Source organism: Hemicordylus capensis, chromosome 2, assembly GCF_027244095.1.
Source record: "Hemicordylus capensis ecotype Gifberg chromosome 2, rHemCap1.1.pri, whole genome shotgun sequence".
Classification (NCBI taxonomy): Eukaryota; Metazoa; Chordata; class Lepidosauria; order Squamata; family Cordylidae; genus Hemicordylus; species Hemicordylus capensis.
The window spans coordinates 20,722,911-20,746,516 of record NC_069658.1 but is presented as its reverse complement, the minus strand read 5'-3'; the positions used below and the strand labels follow the sequence as shown (position 1 = coordinate 20,746,516).

Sequence of the window (23,606 nt, the reverse complement as noted above, 5' to 3'; positions counted from 1 at the left end):
GTATGTTAGAATAAACAAAATTAAGGGTTTAACTCCAACGAACACAGCAATTTACAATGGGCGGGTTCTTATGATCAATCAAATGTTAGTTTATTGGGAATTTGAGATTCTTGCAGCATTCACAGTCCCATGGAGCATGTTGTGAGAATGCAGACATTTCCAGGAATCTCAGACTAACCAATTTGAAACTAAAATAGTCAGGCTAACTTCAGATCTAAGATTTCGGCTTCATGTTGGTTTGGTGCAGTGCCAACCTGAGATTCTCTAAAAAGCCTGAGATTTCCTGACACACTCTGTGGGAGTATCTGTGATGGGAATAGAGATGTGACGGCCTGTAAGAAAACTGGGGGGTAGGGGGTGGTATCTGGTTTTATTTTTGGGTGTTTTTTTCCAGGCCTCCACATCTCTAGGTGGGAATCAGATTCCCAGGAAACTAACATTTGATTGATTGTGAGAACTAGCCCACTGAGGATGAAATTTAGAAGTGAAATGGTTTTCCCGAAAAAAATATATGTAAAAGCTATTCCCAGTCTTGATTTGAAAACACAATTATTTCTCAAGTTATACCATAGCAAACATTTGTGTGATGTTTGATAGGGAGAGACGGAGCCCTCAGGGCTGTTTTGTCACACAACAGACGTCTTGAAAAACCGTAACACTTTATTGCTTCTCTTCATATAAGAACTTCAACTAAACTGGAACAATTACTGTAAGTAAGCTAAGTTACTCTCCTCTTCATATATGAGCTTCAAGTGGCATACATGGAATTCCCAGACAGTCACCAACTGACCACATCTAGATCTTTTAGCTTCATAAGTCTGTATCATGTGCTATGCCCTAGGACTGTTTTACCATGATACTCATTTCAAAACCATGGAGAAGTGATGGACTTCTTCAGTTTAGGAGACTAGATTGTCCCTGGCCTGGATAAGGATTTTACTCTCCCCTAGCTATGATATCATTGCTGGCCCTAGGAATTTGGCTGGGGAAAGTATTGTCCCTCTAAATTAAAGGGATTATCAAATGTTAAAATAAACGAGGTGCCACTCCTAATCTTGCAGATTCCCTGTGCAAAACAAGAAGTTCAGGGGTTCCCAAGATTGGGTCCCCAGATATTGCTGGACTACAACCTTTGGCAATTGTGGTTGGGGATGATGGGAGTTGTAGTCCAACAACATCAGTGGAACTAAGCTTGGGAACTAGACAACCCAGAAGCCTCTGCATCATCCCAAAGGCCTGTAGGGCATCCTCTCATTTTCCACAGGGTACTTGCCAAGTTGGGAAGAGTGCTGTCTCTAACTTAGTAGGTGTGAGCTCCCATTTAGCACTGGGAGTGTCACAGGTCGAACTGGAGGTTCACGGTGGGTTTGAATGATTGCCAGGAAGTCTGGTTCACAGAAACCTCTGGTTCCTGAGGCGTGCATGCTCTCGGTGGGTGAGTTGTCCGAATCAGGTTCCTGAGCTTTCTGCCCAACATTCGTCCAACATTCTCCACCCAACTTCAAAGGTAGGTTGCAAATGGCAGGAGAATGGTGGATAATGTTGCATGAATGTTGGGCAGAAGGCTTGGGGACTGCACTTTGGTAGGTTTGGGTGATATGCCGACCAGGAGCACGTGCTCCCTGGGAACTAGATCATCCCAACACGCCCTCAGTCCGCTTAGCACCACGCTGTGTGCAAGGTTGTTCCAGGAGTGATGTCAGTCAGGCGTTGAATGGAAAGGGGAGAAGAGGGAAACCACAAACAATTGGGGCAAGAGCTAGATGCATCCCATGGGCATCCTATGGGCCATAATTTGATCGTCCCTGCCATAGCCCTATGCATGCCTGGAAAACAGTCTTTCACTCTCCATTTTGAAAAGAGCTGAATCTCAACTTCTGGACATTGAGAATAATCCAACAGCCACCTACACTGACAAATTCCCAATAAAGGGGTCACATTGGTGTAAGTGTAAGATATTCAGCCAGAATATCAGGAAGATTTCTCAAACTGACCATGGAATGACACAAATGTATCCATCACTGATAATGGGAGTGCAAGTTAGCAGAGAGAAGAAGCTAATCTTAATAAGCAAATGCAAAAATTTGAAAATTTGACATGTTGAGACATATTGCACAATGTGAAAAAATATGCATATGAAAATACTTTAAACTGAGAACATTCTTGGCAGCCTACAAATACCAATGCAAAACTTTCTGCCATAAACAGCTCTGAGTTTCCTACTGTATGAACAGAAGAAACTGTTCATTATGAAATCCGCTGAAGCCACCCTGCTATCTCTTAAAAAATGGTGATAAAAGGGTGATTTCATAGCATCTCTGAATCAAGGAAAATATTTTCACAAATGCTTTATCCCCTCCCCCCCCTTAGAATTCTCTTTTGAAGAATGCTGAATTTGTTTTTGGGCACTTTTTTTTCTTTTTCTTTACAAAAAAACACAATCATATGGCACTTCAAGTGTTTAAATCCTTAGGCACAGTGGGACAAAGCCAGTTTCGTCAGACCTTCGCCATGCATTCGATAGAGTTGCTGGAATTCGGCAGGGAGCTGATGGGACTCTTGCCACTTGGTAGTAAACTTGGATCCTTTTTTATCAAAGTAATGGTATGGAAGGTCTTCTCGGGTGTTTGGATTAAATGCAAATGGCCAGAATCCATACAGGTGTATTTCATCACAAATTGCTGATGCAATTGTATACATGAGAATACCTGTGCTGAGTCGCTTGGGGGCCAGGTGCTTGTTTTTCCAATACCTGCAAAATAATAAGATAGCATGAAGTGGGAAAAAGATTACATATGAATGGAAATGTTATGGAAATGCATAGAATTACAATGACTATATGGATGGGTTCATATGTAGCGCCCTACCGGAGGTTCAGTGGAGTGGCCGGCATCCTGGAAATGCCCATTCACCTTAATTCTGGTCTCAGGAAGGATATATCAAGATTAGGCACGGTGAGCAAACCCACCAATCCCAGCATATTTTGCCCTACTTGTGGTACGGAACCTGGCATCTATCCCTGATTTCAGATCTTAGTTACGAATGTTGGGTTCCGTACTAGATGTAGGGCAAAATATGCCAAGATGGGTTGGTTTGCATGATATGCTCAATTTTGACATATCCTTTCTGAGACTGGAAGGAAAAGACATGCCCAATCTCAACATGACCTTCGTGAGACCAGAAGTAGGACTCATGCACATTCCTGGGGCTCTGGCCACTCCACTGAACCTCAGATTGGGTGCTATGTGTGAACCCAGTCTGTGTCCCTTGAAGATCCTGCTCTGCATGACCACATCATCTGAAGTTTATCTGGTGGCTGCACGGAGCAGGGCCTTTTCAGTGATGGTCCCAACCTCTTAGAATCCCTCCCCAGACATGTATGATTTGCTCCTTCCCTTGCAATTTTTGAGCTGGTTGGTCATATACTATTCTGGTGAGCATTTGTCTTAGCACGATATCTGGATCTGGTACAAGCTGGAAATTGGGTTGCTGTTATATATACATGGTTGATGTTCTTAGTTTATTTTTATATTTCCAAGGAATAATTTTTCTTGAAAATATAAAAATAAATTTGTATTTTGAAGGAAAATCAAGATACAGTGGCTGATATGCAGACCAAGGAAGCCCCAGAACGTCTCACAAAGCATTGCTGCTGTTGTACTTCAGACTAGCGCAGCTCTGTTGTTCACATATGGGGGGAAGGGTTTTTGCTGATCTCCTCAGGCCCTGGAAGCACTCCCTGCGACCCAGAAGTACATCCTTGATTGCTGTGCAACCTTCCAGAACCTACTTCCAGATCTCAAGGAGCTTTTCCTGGGAGAGGGAAAATGGATGGAAATGAGCCCCAAATTAGCACACTGCATTGATCTGGAACACCGCAGCAGTGCCTCTGCAGCACCAGCACTTTGTTGGAAGCGCTCATGCTTCCTTAGTCTCCATATTGGTCAGTATATCCTCGTTCCCTGTTGGACACTGCTGATAGTTCCTCCCTGGAGATAAACGCTTCCAGCCAGATTAAGAAGGCTAGTTCAGAGGATGTTCACCTGGATAGAAGGACCACCCAAGCCAGGGTACGAGAGATGGATTCATGGTTGCGCCTGATTCATGATTGTATGAACTCAAAAAGCAAGGTAGAAGGAAGGGAGAGTGATTGTGTAGGATCTGGATTTTTCCTCCACCCTTGGTAAAATGATGGGGAGATAATCTGGGCAGGGCACACATGCAGTGGCATAGTCAGGATGCCGGCAGCCCCTGTCCAGCCTGCTGCCGCCCACCCCTGCCACCCCAGCCATGCTCCCTGCATCTGACATCAGGTGCCCCTGTGTCTGACATCAGATGCATGGAGCATGGCCACATTAGCAAATGGGGCCGCGCCCCTTTTGGAACGAAAATTCGGCCAGCATCGTGTAGGCAGCGTGGCCGGGATGTCTTCTTCTTGCTTGCAAAAGCAGGGAGTGGTGTTCCTGGCCAGGTTGGGAGCTCAGCGCTGGCTGAAACTTCTCAAAAATGGAGTCACATGGCAGGGAGAAACCTTCCCAGCCATGCTGCAAATGCGGTGCTGGGTGAATTTTACTTCCAAATAGGGTGCGTGACCCCATTTGCTAATTTGGCCACGCCCCCTGTGCCTGACATCAGGTGCAGGGCTGTGGCTGCGGTACAAGGCGTGGCCCCTGGGGCATGGTGATTAAGGTTCTTTGAACCCATTTGCTCAATGGCCGCTATGCCCCTGCACACCTGTATGACTCAGCTCCCAGTCCCACACAATCACTCTCCTCTTCTCCTCCCTTCCTTTTTGATTTCACATGACCACAGATCAGGAGTGCACCCAGCTCTCCTACCCTATCTGGGCACTGCTCCTACCCAGAGGTGGATTGTGGGAACTAGCAAAATGAAAGAGAGGATCAATGTCAGCTGAGACGGTTCCAACAATACAAGAGCTGCTGATGAAAAAAGATTTATTCCAATGCATTTCGATAATCTCTTTTCTGAGGAATATTTTCACTTGACTGCCTGAGAGAGATGTATGTTCTTGCCAGAGCTTGGGTCTTACTTTTAACAAGCTGCCTTCTGGCAGTGGCAGAGATTCAAAATGCCATCTTTCCTTTCTTGGTGCAACTCTCTAATGCACCAGGGAAGGAAGAAACATTATGACGTTGCATCCCTTTTCTGGTGTATTACATGATTGGAAATGGCCATGGCCTATGGTCATGACATTGCTTTCTTTCATGGTGCATTATAGGGTGGCACCAGGAAAAGAAAGGCAGCATGTTGAAACTCCAGCACTGTTGGAGGGCAGCTGATTTCTTCAAAGGTAAGCCCTCGATCCCCTCCTCCTGATGTATCGAGCTGATAATAACTACTATCAGCGCAATGTGATCCTGACCATCCTTTGCATCATTAGCATGATGTGAGAATGGCCATTATTGGGATTGGACAGATAAATTCCTGGGGCCCTGAGGAAGAGGGGTCCACTAGTTGGGCAACAGCTTGCTCTTTGCTCACCCCCTCCCACCCTTTGAATAAGAATGCAGGGAATTGGGAGGTGGGGCAGGGTCCCGTTTTGTCTTTTTTCCCTGGGGCCCACTCCGACTGTGCTATGCCCCTGATCATCACCAAGTGAGTGAAATGGAAGAACAAGATGCACCTGTTGACATGTTGCATTATATTTCCTGGCCAAGCCAGCTGGACTTTTAACTGTCCTCGATGCTCAAGAAAGAAGTCAACCAATGTTCTTGTAACGGTTGCAGAAGTATGGAAGAAAAAGGCGGGGATCCACAGAATGACTCCGTCAAGCTTTTTTAAGCTTAGAAAAAAGTTATTGCGGTCTTGAATGGTCAAGAGATTGTTGTAGTACTTCTCCAGAATACTGGGATTGAAAGTGGTAAGGTTGGTTTTTCTTCCTACGTCTTTCTGGAAAGCCTCAGTTGGAGCAAAATTGCAACGGAAAACAAAATCATATTTATCTATTTCTTGCCCGCACTGGCTTCCCACGAGAATCCCACTATTTCCGACGACGGCACAGATGTTGTAGTGTTTATTCTGGATAGGAGAGACATCTGGAAGCAGTGACCGCAAACTATTGCTAATGGAGAAAACATACTTATGGCTGGAATAATCATAATGCATCAGCTGTCCGATCCGAACCATATTCTTGGTTAAAGAAAAATTTTTGATCACATCAACATGCTGGAGAATGTCTCGCCTAAAAACAAAGTAAAAATATTTCATTAACACCACGGCTGTTGCATTGTTGGCTATCGTTTGAGAAAATTCTGAACCAGAATTTATTTATTATTTATAATTATTAAAACATTTTTATACTGCCCAAAACTTACGTCTCTGGGTGGTTTACAAGATCCAGATCCAGTCAATTTAGATACTCCCCTTAAGGGATAGGGCCATGGCTGAGGGGTAGAGCATCTGGCTAGCATGCAGAAGGTGCCAGGTTCAAACCCTAGCATCTCCAGGGAGGGCTGGGCAAGGGCCCTGTCTGAAATTCTAGAGAGTTACTGCCAGTCAGTGTAGATCAGGGTTTCTCAACGTGTGGGTCCCCAGATGTTATTGGACTTCAACTCCTATAATCCCCAGCCCCAGTGGCCTTTGGCTGGGAATTATGGGAGTTGAAGTCCAATTACATCTGGGGACCCAACGTTGAGAATCCCTGGTGTAGATAATACTGAGCTAGTTGGATCAAGGATCTAAGGTAGCTTCCTATGTTCCTGTCGTAGAATCCCCTCCATCTCCTCTGGGACTTTTACAAGTAGCAGTGATGCTCTGCCTGCCAGGGCCAAACCCAAACGCCAGAGGCCAAGTACTCACCTGGCTGCTTGGGGTCACTTCCTTGGGAGGAAGGGGAGGCCAGTTTAGGCACCTGTTTGGATCAGGATCAGCTTGAACTCCTGGCTCCTATAGAACATGTCCATTTGCAGACAGCCTTATTGGTCCAACGGCTCCTTCTTTGAGCTCTTGCCTTCAGCTGCTGCCTTACTGGGCCCAGGTATGGACAACAGCAGATCCAGTCATGGTACTCCTGTTGTCTTATCTACTTGTACCCTTATTCCTACTACATGACATGCTTGATCAGCCAAGTACATTAGCCTAAGATGTACATTATATCCTTAACATTTCGAATATGATTGAACTTATAAAGCTATTAAACATACTAAAGAAGTAAACTATTGATTTTACATTACTTATTGGTCTTCCAACTACCACCTAAAATATCATATCATATCTAATATCCAGATATAGCTGAAACATCTCATGTCATCATGGAAGGAGATTCAATACTGGATTATTGATTAATCTGCTGTATCCTAAGAAGCCATCAGTGTACTAATGTAAGACACACTAGTAATAGTATCAGTGCCGTAGCTTGATGTGGAACCTAAGCATTAGTCACACATTCATTATACACATGTAATATCCCTATAGTGCAGTATAGTGTACACAGCATATATTTGAATTATACAGTGTACACACTGAACTGTATGGATGGACGGTTATTTACGCATTATGTTCAATGCACACAGGAACATAGGAAGCCACCTTATACCAAGTCAGACCATTGGTCCATCCAGCTCTTTGTCTACACTTAGGGATGTGCAAACAGATTTGACATTGAACCGAACCATCCCCTGCGCAGGCACAGTGGCCTCCAAAATGGCCACCACACCAGAGAGGGAAGGCCCGAATGGGGAGGCCGGCGGGGGGAGGGGGAACCTCCGCGGACCCCTCATGCTTGCAACAACTCCCTCGAAGGGGGTAAGTAAATTTTTTATTTTTATTTATAAAACATTGTTTGCGAATCCTCCGGACTGAACCAGGGGGTGGGGGTTCGAGGAAGTGCTGGACCGAACTGGCCCGGTCTGGTTCGGGTCCAGTCTCAAACTGAACCAGATCAGCTGGTTCTGTGCACACCCCTATCTACACTGACTAGTAGCAGCTTCTCAAGGTTTTAGGCAGGAGTATTTCCCAGCCTTACCTGGTGATGCTGCCAGGGATATGACCTGGGACCTTCTGCATGCAAAGCAGATGCTCTACCACTGAGCTGTGGCCTAATCTCCTAAGGGGAATATCTATAGCAGACAGCGCTCAAATGTAGCCACCCATCCAAATGTAAACCAAGGCCAACCCTGCTTAGCAAAGGGGACAAGTCATGCTTGCTACCACAAGACCGGCTTCATCCCATAACGTATGTATGGCACAATCTGTGTCTTACATTTGTGAGCTGCAGTCCGCAGATTAACTTTTAAAATGAATGCATGTACAGCGATTCATGCGAAAACATGTAAGTGTGTACAGACACCTGTATGCACATAAAATGTAAGACTCTTCTGCGTGCAAAGCAGCTGCTTTATCACTGAACTATGCCCCCTTTCCTAAATGTAGCACAGCCACACAGCATATCCCCCAGAAGGTCCAACTTCTCTGTTGGAACCTTATGGTAAAGCTCATAAAGCAAAAACGTGATGTAGTCACGTGTCCGCTTGTCGGCCTGTCTTGTAAGGTCCAAAGTTTCTCCAGATGATGAAGAACTGAGCTCAAGGGATGCTGTCAGACAGACGTGCCTTTTGAGTGAGTGGGACGTGAAAGAGAGGGAAGGAAGGAACAAGACAGAACCATTGTCTGACTTAGAGTAGGCAGCCACATAAGCACAGTAGCTCTTGTATCAACATTATCCAGTATGGTGGATTAAACTGTGAATTCCATGCTGCGCTTGGTTTCTATTGTGAAAACTACCCGCTTCAAAGTCAGAGCTGAGATACTGGTATGCATGGGAGAAACCAGTTCCTCAGCTAACAAAAAGCCAAGCCGAGAAAACAAAGTGGTGTTATAGACGGACTTGACTTGAACTGATAGAGAAGACTGCAGTGTTTCACTAGTGCTCCCGACAAAGAGTCTTTCCTCAAAATGGTCTGGGCATTCCAGAACATAGGTCTAGTGCATCTTAATGGTTGCTGCTTTCGCATCTGTGCCTCCCCTTCTTCTTTCCTCAGGCGTTTCTTTTACTGCACAGGAGGTGACAAATGTCCAAGCCTTTGGTCAGGATCAGAATAGGTTCGTCTGGCTGCCATCCAGACTAACAAAGCAGTGGTGCAAACATGTTCCACTAGTGCAGGACTGTTGTGCTAGCAAGTTGTGCTAAGTCAGGCACTTGCAATCCAGACTAGTGTTGTGCTAGCATGAACGTCTGTGGGCTTGTGCAGCAAGGCTCACAACCTATGGCGCACCTCCTGCTGGAAACAGCTTCTTCCATCCACTTACATTGCGGGGACAGGAAGCTGCCTTTTACCAAGTCAGACCACTGGTCTACCTAGCTCAGTATTCTCTACACAGACTGGCAGCAGCTTCTCCAAGGTTGCAGGCAGGAGTCTCTCTCAGCCCTGTCTTGGAGATGCTGCCAGGGAGGGAAGTTGGAACCTAGATGCTCTTCCCAGAGTGGCTCCATCCCCGAAGGGGAATGTCTTACAGTGCTCACACTTGTAGCCTCCCATTCACATGTAAACCATGATGGACCTTGCTTAGCAAAGGGGACAATTCATCCTTGCTACCATAAGACCAGCTTTCCTCCTGTAAAACCAGCCCTCCTCCTGTGATCATTTGCACAAGAGCACATCTTTGGGATTGTACACAGCTCAGTGGTTTTTAAAATCGCAGTTGCACAACTTTGTTCACTGTGGAAGCGCTTTGTTAGCTTGGATGTTGGCCTCTCTCTGTATACCTTGCAAGATGGTGCTACAGAGACCAGGCTTGTTCACATGACCATTGGCAGGAAAGGGAAGAACCCAGCTTGGTAGGTGAGCCAGGCACACTCCCAATTTTAGGCTGTGGGCTTAAGAACATAAGAACAGCCCTGCTGGATCAGGCCCAAGGCCCATCTAGTCCAGCATCCTGTTTTGCACAGTGGCCCACCAGATGCTTGCACAGGCTTGCAAACGTTAAGGTAGAAGGTGGGTGGGAATGATCATGTGCAAGGTGGTGTCTGGGTAGGACAGCTTTTCCTCCTACCTCAGTAAAATGCTGGGGACGGAAGCTGGGCAGGGTATGCGTGTCCTCCCCAGCTGCCACCTCACATGGATCATTCTCCCCACCTGCTACCTTAAGGTTTTCAAGCACATGAATAAAAAATCAGGAGTGCCCCTGCTGGCTGCTTCTCTACCCTGCCAGTGGTCATGTGAACAAGCCCACCCTCTTTCATTGGCTCTTCAAATATAATTGTCACTAGAACTCTAAAACTTCTTCTTTCAATGTTAAGAAATGTATTTTCACTTCTCAAAGAAAGATTGCATTTTTTTAATTTTTTTTTGCTGAGTAATAATGAAACTGATGCAATCCAGGTTCTGGTCCCTGATGCTTATTGGACAAACTTTGTTAGATTTTAAACAGGATGGATTTTGTTTAGGATTGCGACTTGACTGTAAAGTGAATCATAGGGACTTTTCAAGTCAATTAAACTGGAAAGGTATTATATATTTTACAACGCAGAGGATTGGAAAGAGCTTTGCAAACAAATGCTGGTGCCTTGTAGGACCGATGCAGAACTAGCCAGTGGATCTTAAATGACATTAACGATAATGTGTTTGGAGTTTTGAAGCAAGTGCTTCCAGTATCCTCATTTGGCATCTCGGAGCGACATTCATCTGTCTCTCCTTTGCAGACACATAACTTCTTAATATCCTATTTGGGGAAGCATAAGGTCGATTACAAATGTTAAGAATGCTTAAAGGTTCTCCTCTAAAGTGAATAAGGCCAGTAAAAAGAACATTACAGTTTCCATTTGCTCATCATCTAGAGAAAGCGAAACAACCTGGTCTATTTCATGACTTGTTACATTTGTATGCTCTGCTCTCCTTCCAAAGAGCTCAGGTTTGCTGCTTCAGATGTCATGAGGAGCCTCAGTTAGAGCTGGGCTCTGTGTGGCATCCCTGAGCCTTGGGAATGTGTCCCCCCTGCTCCTATCCCCACACAAGCATCTACTTCCTGTCTAGGTTAAAATAAACAGAGATTGGTTGTGTTGTTTGAACCCTCCATTCCAAACCATCCAATCTAACATCCCTGCTTCAAATGACTCGAGATCTGTACCCAAGCTTTGAAGTGATCTTAGATTATGTGGAGCAAGAAGATTAGAATAAACTGAGATTGGGGTGTGTGTGTTTTCAGATGACATGACTAATATCTGCTTATTGTAACCTAGATAGGAAGCAGATGCTCGTGTGGGGATAGAAGGGGGAGCATGGGTTCCAGAGGCTCAGGGATATTGTTTGGAGGCCAGATCTAATCAAGGTTCCATGTGACATCTGCCCCAGCCTATTATGTGTGATAAAACAGCATTCGTCATAGCACTCACTGCCACTCCTTTGTAATGCTTAGGATTCTTTAACTCACGTTTTGATGTCAATATGTTACAAATTGCGCCACCTCTGCCAGTAATAGTGGGAGAGGGAAAACTCACAAAATGGTGATATAACAACATGGGTAAGTAATGCAAGTCATTATGGAGAAGACAGGACAAAACTAAACAGAGAGGTCCTATTTTTGGTGGCATCTCCATTTTGCACATTTCAGCCTCAAAGCACCTTTACTTGATAAGGTCATTCACACAATCAAAAACTGTGTTCTACCCGGGTTTGGGAGCTGTGTGTGCTCCCAGTTTTCCGTTGTGTGGAAGCAAGGTAAGAGGACAACCTGGGTAGAAGTGATTGCGTGGAAGCAAGATAGGAGGAAAAGCTACTCAGGTTTCCCTCCTACCTTGCTTTCACCCAATTGAAAACTGGGAGCACACACAGATCCCAAACCCAGGTAGAACGCAGTTTTTGATTGTGTGAATGACCTTATTATCTACTTGTATATCCTGCACTTCTTCCTAGGAGCTCAGAGCGGCATTCATGGGACACCCTCCTTTTGACCTCACAACGATACTATGAGGTAGTTAGGCTCAAAGAGAGTGATCAGCATTCATGGAGCTTTATGGCTAAGTGGAGATTTGAACCCAGGTCTTCCTGCTCCTAGTCCAGCAGTCTAACCACTATGCTGTACTGGCTCAACAGTGTACCATATCTAGAAAAGTATAGTTCCTAGAAGGCAGGATAGATTAAAATGGATGTCTTTAAAAATAAAAAAATCATATTTTTAACTAACCAGTTAAAAACAGTTAAAATTATTAAAACAATTAAAACAACCCAACACCAAACACTTGACTCAAAAGAGATGCCTTTAAGGCCCTCTTAAAAAGTGGCAGAGAGGTCAAACCACACATCTGTGCGTGGAGTGCATTCCAAAGCTCAGGGGCAGCAACTGAGAAGGTCTCACCCTGAGTCATTGCCAGACAAGCCGGCGGCAAATGCAGGCAGACTTCCCCAGATGATCTTAATGAGCAGTGGTTTTCATGCAGAAGGAGGTGCTTTCTTAATGCAAAAGTTCTACTTTGATTTCTTAGTTTATATGTTGAGTGTTTGAAGAAGAACATTTGTCTTTGAAACACTTAGGAAAATTTGGAAAGCAGCTTGGGTTTGCTTGTTTTTTTTAAAAAGGAAACGATGAAAAATGATATAATACAAAACAAGATATATAAAGACTTACTGACTTACATAATAGACCTATTCAAGAGAAAACTGTACGTGGAGGAACATCTCTGAGCAATATTGTATTTCAATGGCAAATAAATAAAACTAAATTTTCAATAAATCTGGTTGCTTGTAGTCTTTCTTTGGCTCTTTTGCAACTGAAGTTACCAGAGCTACTGGCTGATGTCCTAACATTGCACATGCAGTCAGAAGAAGCTTGTGCACAGTGGATGTGCTTCTGCTTTTGGTGCACAGCTGCCCACACATGGGTATGGGGGTGTCTATGTGTGCTGACCTCCCATTTCCCTGGAAGTGCTTTGTGTAAGATACAGTTTATTTTTACATTTTATATCCCGCTCTTCTTCCAAGGAGCCCACAGTGGTGTATACATACTTAGATTTCTCCTTACAAGAGCCCTGTGAAGTAGGTTAGGCTGAGAGAGAAGTGACTGGCCCAGAGTCACCCAGCTAGTTTCATGGCTGAATGGGGATTTGAACTTGGGTCTCCCCGGTCTTAGTCCAGCACTCTAGCCACTACACCACACTGGCTCTCTGTTAGGTCTCTGAGGGCTGCATGACCCTCAGGGACAAATTTGTGAGTTACACAGAACATTTCTGGGGAAACTAGAGATCGGCAAAAATGCACACACATGTGTGAACACCTATGCACCAGAACCAGAAGCGCATCCACTGTACACAAGCTTCTTTTGGCTGCATGTGCAGTGTTGGGAAATAATAGCATAAATGATCTAGAAGTTGGGGTGACCAGCCAAGTGGCCAAATTTGCAGATGACACTAAACTATTTAGAGTAGTGAAATCCACAATGGATTGTGAGGAACTCCAAAAAGATCTTTCCAAACTGGGGGAGTGGGCGACAGAATGGCAAATGCAGTTCAATGTAAGCAAGTGTAAAGTGATGAACATGGGAGCAAAAAGCACCAACTTCACATATACGCTGATGGGATCTGAGCTGGCAGTGACTGACCAGGAGAGAGATCTTGGGGTCATGGTGGACAGCTCATTGAAAGTGTCGTTTCAGTGTGCGGCAGCTGTGAAAAAGGCTAATTCTATGCTAGGAATCATTAGGAAGGGGACTGAAAATAAAAATGCTAATATTATAATGCCCTTATAAAAATCTATGGTGTGGCCACATCTGGAGTACTGCGTGCAGCTTTGGTCACTGTATCTTAAGAAGGATATTGTAGAACTGGAAAAGGTGCAGAAGAGGGCAACCAAGATGATCAAGGGGCTGAAGCACCTTCCTTATGAGGCTAGGCTACAGCATCCGGGGCTCTTTACCTTGGAAAAGAGGCAACAAAGGGGAGACATGATCGAGGTGTATAAAATTATCCATGGAGTGGAGAGGGTGGGAAGAGAGAAATTTTTCTCCCTCTCTCACAACACATGGGGTGAACCAGTGGTCACCCCATGAAACTGAAGGTTGGGAAATTTAGGACCAACAAGACGAAGTACTTTTTCACACATGGCATAATTAATCTATGGAATTCCTTGCCATGCGATGTGGTGATGGCCACCAGCTTGGATGGCTTTAAAAGGGGCTTAGACAGATTCAAAGTGGACTGGTCTATCAATGGCTGCTAGTCTGGTGGCTGTGGGTCACCTCCATCCTCAGAGGCACGATGCCTCTCAGTACCAGTAGCAGGGGAGCAACAGCAGGAGAGAGGGCATGCACATACCTCTTGCCTGTGGGCTCCCCAGAGGCATCTGGTGGGCCACTGTGTGAATCAGGATGCTGGAATAGATGGGCCTTGTGCCTGATCCATCAGGGCTGTTTCTTATGTTCTGTATGTTCTTAATGGCCATCAATTGTACAACTGCTTTTGAACAATTCTTGCATATAGCATAACAGTGCTCTTTGCAAATGCTCCATTGCAATGCGCACGTAATGCTGTCTAGTATGTCAGCCACTAAGATCTAGATTGATTAGGGTCTGCTACTGAGAGCCTCATGCCCAAGTATAATCCAGAGCCTTACGAGAAAACAGTTATAGAAATACAGCTGCGACAGTCATCCAGTGTTACGACTAAACCGATGTCAAATTGATATGTTGGTGTGGCCTGACATGGCTCCTCTATATCTTGCCCGAGGCTGCATGGTTGCTCAAACATTGTTCCAGAAATGGCTGCAATCAGTATTCCCTGTAACAGGGATCCCTAGATCTTGTTGACTACAACTCCCATAATCCCCAGCTGCATTGTCTTTTGGCCATTAGGGGATTATGCGAATTGTAGTCAGCAACATCTGGGAATCCCTGTTATAGAGAAGACTGGCTGCAGTTTCCATTTCAGTGGATTATGTGGTCACCTTCCATTCTAGGGATGCCTGTCCATTCAGAGGTGTGTTGCTAGCATGGCATGTGACTAGGCAGTCTGGCCTAATCACACAGGTGGGAGTTGCAAATTTGACTGGGAGGGGTGTGGCGATCATGGAAGAGTGGCAACCAACTGCTCCCAGGAACGTATACACAGGGCTAAATGACTTGGGACCTGGCTGCTTGAATGACTGCCGTCTCCCACAAAAGCCTCTTCTGGATTCCCCTGCTAGCAATGTTTTGTGGGATTATTTTCCTGAGTTTATAAATGCACCCAAAGTGGCAGAGAAATTTTCAAGGACATATGCTGATTTGTGCAAGTGCTATTTTTAAATGCAAAGCAGCCTTGGAGGCAGTGAGTAGACCGAAGAAGAGCAGTGGCAGGGAAAGGTGTGCTTCACCCTTTCCATTGCTGCCATTTATCTGCTATCTATCTTTTCCCCATGGGCAGAAAAGCAGTTTGGGTGGGGTGGCAGACCAATGCCACGAAGGGAAAGGGTTGAAAAGTCCCTCCCCTGTCCACTCTTCCTGGTCTTGGTTGCTGTCTCCAAGAACGCTTTTCAATTTAAACAAAAACAAAACAAACCCACAACCCTACAACTTTTGGAGGAAAGAATCGACTATAGGCTCATTCACACGGCCATTTGGGGTGGATTGGAGGGCAGGCAAGTTCCCACCCCATCAGCAGCAAACCAGCAGGACCTCTATTTCGGTCTACAAACCCAGGAAACATAAACTCAAGGCGGCTGCTGGGTCTGTTACCAAACTCAGCAGCGGCGAGCCCTGCCTCTCTATGGAAGGTCCTCCAGGGGCACCTCTGCCTTCCCAGTATGCTTTGTGCTGCCAGCAGACTGGGAAAACCTCATGACGTCAACAGCTGCCCTCCCATTGTCTATGAAGCAGCAGGCGGCGGATGCAGCCCTACCAAAGCTGCTCCAGCTTCAGGATCATAAAGTGTGCTTGGCATCCATTGATGGCCGCCACTCTAGCCACAGCTCTCTATGACTGCCGTGCACGGGAGGGTGGGCAGGGTGCTATTCAACGAATAGAAGAGGCATGTGAGTTCTCACAAGCAGAGAATCAAGATAGGAGGGCTCTCCTCCACCCTCAGTTAAAAGCTGGGCAAAAATTGGGTAGCCTTGCTGGAAGCAACCTGAGCTGGAGGGATTTGTGTGGGTTCTGGCAATCATGCAAATGTGAGCAGCTTACCTCCAACCTGATTTATTGATTGTGTGAACCAGCCTTAAGTGTACTTTGGGGCTCTTCTGCACCTGGAAGAAGGGCTCAAAAAAATTCAGGGGCGTAGCAAGACTGCTGGGGGCCAGGGGACAAAATCTTGTAAGGGGTCCCCCTATGGTGTGCGCGAAGTGCATGCTCCAGCACCCCACCTCTGCATCAGACACAAGGGGCGGGGACAACCAACATCTCCCCGCCCCTGCTCCTACCTCCTGTTGGTTGCCGCCACTGCAGCTCCTGCCCTGCTGCCACTTCTTATCTTGGCCCCCGTGGCAGTGGAGGTGGGCGCTGTGGCTGTCAGGCCTCTCCAGCTGAACTGCGTGCCTGAGCAGTTCGACTATGGATGTCACATGCCCAGGCATACAACATCCATGGTGTTGTATGCTATAACATCCAGCCACAGTGCCCCCCACCACCCACGGGGTGGTGGTGGCCTGCCCCGCTTGGCTCACCCCCCACCCCCAGAGGCCAAGACAAGAATTGGTGGTGGGGCGGGGGGGGGGCAGGGCAGGGGTGGCGGGGCTGGGTGGGTGGTCTGCTTTGGGGCCCCTTGGGGGCCCAGTGACATTTGTCCCTGCTTGCCCAATGGATGCTGCACTCATGCTCAAAATATGTGTGCACTGGCTGGGAATATTTCAAATATTTTACAAGCAGATAAGCATGCAGGGCTAATGATAACTGGTAATATATCTGAAGTACCCTGAGCACTCAAATGTGCTATTCACATGCAAAATGTTATTTACATTATTGAATAAACTTAGTACTTGAGTTCCAAAAGCTGATTTTTTTGGAGAGTAAAAACACTGATCTGGTCATGGAAATATGAGCCTCTACAAGCTTCTCCAAAGCCAAAACCTCCGTCCCTCCACCCCGCCCAAATTTTTCACTCAGAATCTAGATTTTAATACCCTTCTGTTTTTAGAGATATCTGAGGATGTTGACCAGAACCTCCACATGCAGATTTGAATTCTAGATTATACTACTCATCCATCTGAGTGCACAGTTTCTACCTATGTGGGCACCACAAGTTTAGAAATCAAGACTCAGAGCATGAAATAAGAACTATTTGTCACACCACATCTTACCATACTAACTCACACATGTGTACATTATACCTTTGGATCAACTTAGGGGGATTTTGCTCAAAACCAAATCTGCAAGTGTGCATAACAAATGGACCACAGTCTCCAATGTTAGAGTTCCCCAGTGGAGCAACAGATTCAGAGACAAGGCATTTGAAACAAAGAAATAAGGTTTATTGATAAAACAGAGGCACAAAAGTAATGGTGGTATTTGGCCACCTTGATACTGTCACCGTTGTGCCGGAAATAAAGGCAGTTCTCAGGGACTAGATAAGGAGGGATGGGGAGTAAGGGAGTGAAGGCTGTAATAACCTAGTGGCTGATGGTGGGTGTTGGTACATGGACAGAGAAAGGGGCAGAAGTGGGGGAAGGAGAAGAAAGAGAGAGAGAGGGAGGGAGGGAGGGAGAGAATTAAGAGCCATCTAATACTAATATTCCCACTGGGGGAATATTTGGGACCTCTCACAAAGTTTTTGCCAAAATGGAGGGCCAGTGAGGTGTCAAAGCGGCACCAAGGTCTGTGGCACTATCTGTGCTCACAGCTAACGATAGGGAGTACAGGGGTCCCCAGGCAATCAGGCACAGGGGTTAGCCCACGGCAAGCCCACAGAGAGGATGGCTCTGCCTCAGAGGCTCTCGGATTTCTCTGAGGAGTCTAGAGCAGGGATTCTCAACGTTGGGTCCCCAGATGTTATTGGCCTTCAACTCCCATAATTCCCAGCCAAAGGCCACTGGGGCAGGGGATTATGAGAGTTGAAGTCCAATAACATCTGGAGACCCAATGTTGGGAAACCCTGGTCTAGAGAGGCAGGCAGGCACAAGGAAGGTTCCATAGTAAGCCTAAGCAGAGAATAACTCAAAGGCTCTGGGTTTCAAGACCTGCCCAGTGCAGGTCTTCCTAGCACAGTCCTATGCAAAGAATGCTCAAGGATGATGATTTCAGCCAAGCCATTCTGGATGCCATAGTTCAGTGTGTCAACTTGGGGCTCAGCAGCCCAGTGATTCTCCTCAGGGGGGAAAGGGGCTGAGTACACAGTGGATCCTCAGCGGAATAGGCTCTGGTGCAGTAGCCAGCAGCTATTGCCACAAGACTCCCACGACAATTCCCCCTCCCACTGCATGCCTTTGCTTCCGAAGCAGAAATGCACCCACTGCACATGCGCTTCTTCTGGTGCTTTGGTCACATGTGTGCTGCTTAGTCAGGAAGTCAGCCTGTGATTTTGAGCAGAAGAGCAGAGCAGGAGAAGAGCATGCTGAATCCTTTCCCAATTGGCTTTCTGCTCAAAATCACCTTCAGAACTAAGCTGTTTCCCCCGCATATGGTTCTAATCATGCTTTTTGCATGGGCATAACTCGACTACATGCTGAAGCTGGTTTTAATAGCTATCCCCTCTGCCTGGAATCTAAGGAGGTGTAGTTCTGAGCAGGGGCTAAAGGGTCTCTAACACAGAACTCTAAGCACTTTCAGTAAACTACAATTTCCAGGATTTCTTAGGGGAAACTATGACAGTTAACCTGGTATAAAATTTATTATCAATATTTATTTATTTAAAATATTTATACCCCGCCCCTCCAGTACACTACTGCTCGGGGTGGCTCACAACATTAATAAAATAGATACAATGTAAAATAAAAGATTAGTAAAGTTAAAGAAATGAAAAGAGCAGGCTTAAAATAAATTTTAAAACTGTAAATGTTTTAAAAGTTGCAAATTAAAAGTTATTAATAAAAAGCTAAAAACTGGGAACTATAAAAGCTAAAGAGCCTACCAGATATAAGCAGCAGATAAAACATTAGCCTCTGTTAGAAATGTGTTTTTAATTGTTTTTTAAAAACACTGGGGGAGGGAGCATGGCAAAGCTCTTTGAGAAGGGCGTTCCAAAGCCGAGGGGCCACAATAGAAAAGGCCCTGTCTCTAGTTCCCGCCAACTGGATTTCTGTTACTGGCGGGGGCATCAGTGCACAAGGGCCCTGGCAGGTTCATATGGGTGAATGCAGTCCAACAGTTACCCCAGCTTCAAGCCATGCAGAGCTTTAAAAGTCAAGACCAGCACCTTGAATCTAGCCCAGAAGCAGTCTGGTAACCAATGAAGCTGCTGCAGGACTTGTCCCCATGAGCATCCTTGCAGCAGCGTTCTGGACCAGCTAATGATAGGAATGCCTAACCCCTGCTAATTGAGCAAAGAGACACCTTTTCAAGTGGTGATTATCTTATATTTAGCAGGGGGAGAGCAACTGGCCCTATCCAGCCCTAGCAAAACATCCCTCCAGTGGCTGTTGCTGGTATTTGCCTTATGTTTCTTTTTAGATTTTGAGCCCTTTGGGGACAGGAGAACATCTTATTTATGTATTATTTATTTTTCTGTGTAAACCACTGTGTGAACTTTGGTTGAAGAGCAGTAAATAACTATCCATAGTAGTTGTAGTAGTAGTTCAAGGGCAGCCCCATGTAGAATGCATTGCAGTAGTCCAATACAGTAGTCCAATGCAACAGACATACAAGTAGATCTTTTCTTTACTACCTCATCCACAGTATGAGGTACTCCCATTTGAACCAGCTAGAGCCCTTTTATGAGCTTCAGAAGCCCAGCTCTTGGGCCTGCCTCTAGCCGCATTCATTTGGTGGATTCCAAAGGCAGGGCCTCCTCCATGGTAGCACCACAACCTCTGAAATGCCTTTCCCAAAAAGATACAAAAGACTCCCTCCTGATCATTCTTAAGCAAGTGGTTTCTGATTTGCAAGGCTTTCATCAAAACAGCTTGACTGCTGTGTTATAAGTTGGACTGCGGTTGTTGGATCTAAATGCTTTTAATTCATTTGCTGTTAATTGTTCTACCGCGAAATGATTGCTTGCTAGCTAGCTAAATAAATAAATAAGAAAGACTCTCCAAACAAATAGGATTGTTGAAAAGACGATATATTTGATGTGCTCTATCAGGAGTTCCCAACCTGTGTTCCTCCAGATGTTGATGAACTACAGTTCCCATCATCCCCAGCCACAAGAAATTGTGGCTATGGATGCTGGGAGTTGTAATTCAGCAACATCAGAAGGACTACCGGTTGGGAACCCCTTTGCTATATCAATATTAAACCTTATAATTCTGATTGATGTATGTTTTCCTCTCTACTAGACATTAAGTATAATGGATAAAACAAAGTTCCAGTTTACTCAGTCAACATCTCTAACAGCTACTTCGTAGGAGTTTTGTTACATGACAGTTCTCAGACTTGGATTTGCCAGCATAAGGGTGTACAGGAAATTGTAGAAAGACTCCATGGAAACAACTGAACATCATGACCCTCTGAAGACTAGACGATATAGCAAATTGAAACAGAATGGACCTTTGCCTGGGGCACTTCTACAGTTTAATTGCTTGTTTATGCTTATTGCAGTGATATTTCATATTGTGCCTTGTGTGTGTCTGCCTTACAAAGGAACCAAGACAACAAAATGGAACCCAGACAGGTGACATACCTAAGCCAAATGCTGTTGTGTTTTTCCGTTCCAGTGCTAAAAGCCATGGAATCCATACTCTAGCCTCTTTTCTGTGCAGGCCCAAATAAAGTATAACCAAATCAACAGCCGAGATACTGACTTTGATCTTGTAGCACTATTATGTGTTACTTGACTCGGGACCTCATTTCCAAAAACGAAATGCCTTGCATTTGAAAACATACTAGACACTGGAGTAGCTAATTCCTTTTAAAGATATGCAATTTGTAATTACACCATGGGTTCAATGAGAGCCATAGGGACTTAGGAAGCTGCCTTATACTGAGCCATACCATTGGTCCATGTAGCTCAGTACTGACCTACTGAGTACTGAGCCATACCATTGGTCCATGTAGCTCAGTACTCAGTGCTAACCTCTCCTAGGTTTCAGGCAGGAGTTTCATCCCAGACGTACCTGGAAATGCTAGGGATTGACATTTAGACTTTCTGCATGCAAGCAGATGCTCTACCACTGAGCTACGGTCCCATCCCCTAAGGCAGGGATTCTCAATCGGTGGTAGTTCAGATGTTCCTGAACTACAACTCCCATCACCTCCTGATACAGTTTATTGTTGCTGGGGATGATGGGAGTTGTAGTTCAGCAACATCTGGAGTTCCACCGGCTGAGAAACCCTGCCCTAAGGGGAACATCTTAAAGCACTGACATGTAGCCACCCATCCAAATGCAAACCAAGGTACATCCTATTTAGCAAAAGGGACAATTCATGCTCACTTCCACAAGACCAGCTCTCTTCCCCAGAGAGAGAAACATAATGCTGAATCTCTCTTTCCCACAGCTCAGATATCAGTAGCAGGCCACAATATGGTGGCACCTTCCCACTCTAGAGTGAATTAAGAGTGGTTAAGAGATGTGTGCACTCAGCTTAATCATGATTAAACCTAGCTGGGTTCCTCATTAAGCAGAGTTTGTTACCAACTCTAAATGTTGGGAGGGGACAATTTGCTTGAGGAAAGAGAGGGGCTGTGTGGGAGTGAGCATACAATCTCATGGCTGACTCTCAATCTGTGGCTATGCCAATGCCAGCTTTATGCCTGTGCTAGGCCACGATCTAGTATGGTTATAGTTCTTAACAGTGGCTCCACATGCTCTGCAGCACTAGAACGGTGGGAGGTACATACTTGCAAGAGGCTGCATTGGAGCTCAGCCAGAGCATTGCCAAGCAGCTGAATGGGCGTGGAGGGGGAGCAATATTTGCTGATCTCCCCTCCCTCCAAAAGAGCTACTTGGCTGTCAGGAATATTTATTTATTTAGAATATGTATACTATGCCTCACCAGCACACTACTGCTCAGGGCAACTAAGCAAGTCATTGAAACTAATACACTATACAAACAATACAAACTAATAAAATAAAAGCTAACTTCTATTTTATGTCCTTAAGGATCACTCAGCCCTCAGGGACATATTCCTGGCATCCAAATAGCACATTTAGAGGGAAGAGAGACCAGCATTGTTCCTCTTCCCCTCCATGCATATTCAGCTGCTGGGCAATGCTCTGGCTGAACTCTAAAGCAGGCTTTTGTGAGGACACAGCTTCTCTTCCATCCTTCTAACGATGTGGAACATGTAAGCCACTGCAGCACGGTTGTATCACCTCAGTCCATAACTTGGACAAAATAGGCATCTATCAGATAAGTGTCTAATGACACTTAGAGCTTTGGTATAACTTAACCCAGTCCTTTTGTTTCCACTTCTCTCCATCCAAATTTGTTGAGAACAAAGCAATATAAACAGAAAGTAAAAACAGCTTTAGCAGTTATTTATTTTCCATACAGATCTTGGGATCGAGAGTTCTGTACTCTTGGCAGGAAGAGAATGGCTGGCTATGCATTACATCAGCCAGTTAAATTCTGGCTATGCACTACAACCACCATGTGAGAGCAGTTCTATAATGCCAGATCAACAGGAGGTTCTGAAGGCTCCTCCACTAAGAGGCCGAGAAAGTTGGAGGTGATAGAAACCCCACACAAGGGAAGGAGAAGCCTCTGACCACCTTTCTCAGTTCTTTATTATCTTCTCGTATCTTCCTCCTTAGTGGCTAATTTTCCCTGCTCCTCCCCTTGCCAGTTCCTGGGAAATATTAGCCCCAAAGAGAGAGATAAGGCGAGCTAGAGAGAAAAAGATAGCCAGAGGCTTTTCATTCCCTGTGTGTGGGATTTCTATCACCTTCAAATTTCTCTGCCTCTTGGTGGGGGGCCTTCAGCATTCTTAGCAAGCAGTGGTCTCGCATGTTAAGTCTAACATGTAGCTAGGCTCCTTTTGCCTAAGGGACTAGAAGCAGGCAGAATTAAGGCTGCTAGGAAGTCACTGAGGTGGAAAGGAGTGGAGTGAACTTCACTTACTGATTGAAAACTAGCCCAGTCTTTTGGATGTGGGTCCATTGTAAAATACACATTCTCTCAAAATAGTCATGCCTATGGATTTTGCCCTGGTACAATTTGCTTTCCCCTGGTTTTGAGTGGCTTGGGGAGCAATTAAAATATTTGGAAGAATTTGGAACTTCTGAATTAAAACACAGAATTCATCTGAAAGCTTTGATAAATTATTCATAGTTCAATTTTACAGTTCAATTTAAAATACATGATCTGTTGCCAAATAATTAGTCAAAGGCCTAATAACTGCTGCAGTCACTGCATTTAAAAAACGATAGCTTCAGTTTGCTTGTCTGAGTTTCTCACTCACCGTTGCTGCAGGAATGCTGTCCTGTTGAATGTCCACTTGGGAGTTTTATCCTGCAACTCTTGATTCAAGGAGTTTGTATTGCGGACAAATGATGGGTCAAGGAACTTCAGTGCAAATTGGGACCTAAAAAGGATCACATAGCCACACCATCAACAAATGCCTCCCAGAATTTAAGGGCCAATTCTAAAATAGA

At 45.2% G+C, this 23,606-nt stretch overlaps 1 protein-coding gene across 11 annotated transcripts in view; it reads right to left on the bottom strand.

The window, feature by feature from the left end:
• Nucleotides 1–642: 642 nt before the first annotated feature.
• Nucleotides 643–23,606, bottom strand: part of ST8SIA3 (ST8 alpha-N-acetyl-neuraminide alpha-2,8-sialyltransferase 3) — a 69,370-nt gene continuing 46,406 nt past the window's right edge. For all 11 annotated transcript variants that reach the window (XM_053301424.1, XM_053301422.1, XM_053301423.1 and 8 more), the window contains 3 exons: nucleotides 23,414–23,536; nucleotides 5,645–6,202; nucleotides 643–2,752 (listed from right to left, as the gene is read on the bottom strand). In XM_053301424.1, coding sequence (XP_053157399.1) covers nucleotides 2,470–2,752; nucleotides 5,645–6,202; nucleotides 23,414–23,536 — 964 coding nt within the window. In that variant the 3' untranslated portion in view covers nucleotides 643–2,469. The remainder of the gene's footprint in view (nucleotides 2,753–5,644; nucleotides 6,203–23,413; nucleotides 23,537–23,606) is intronic.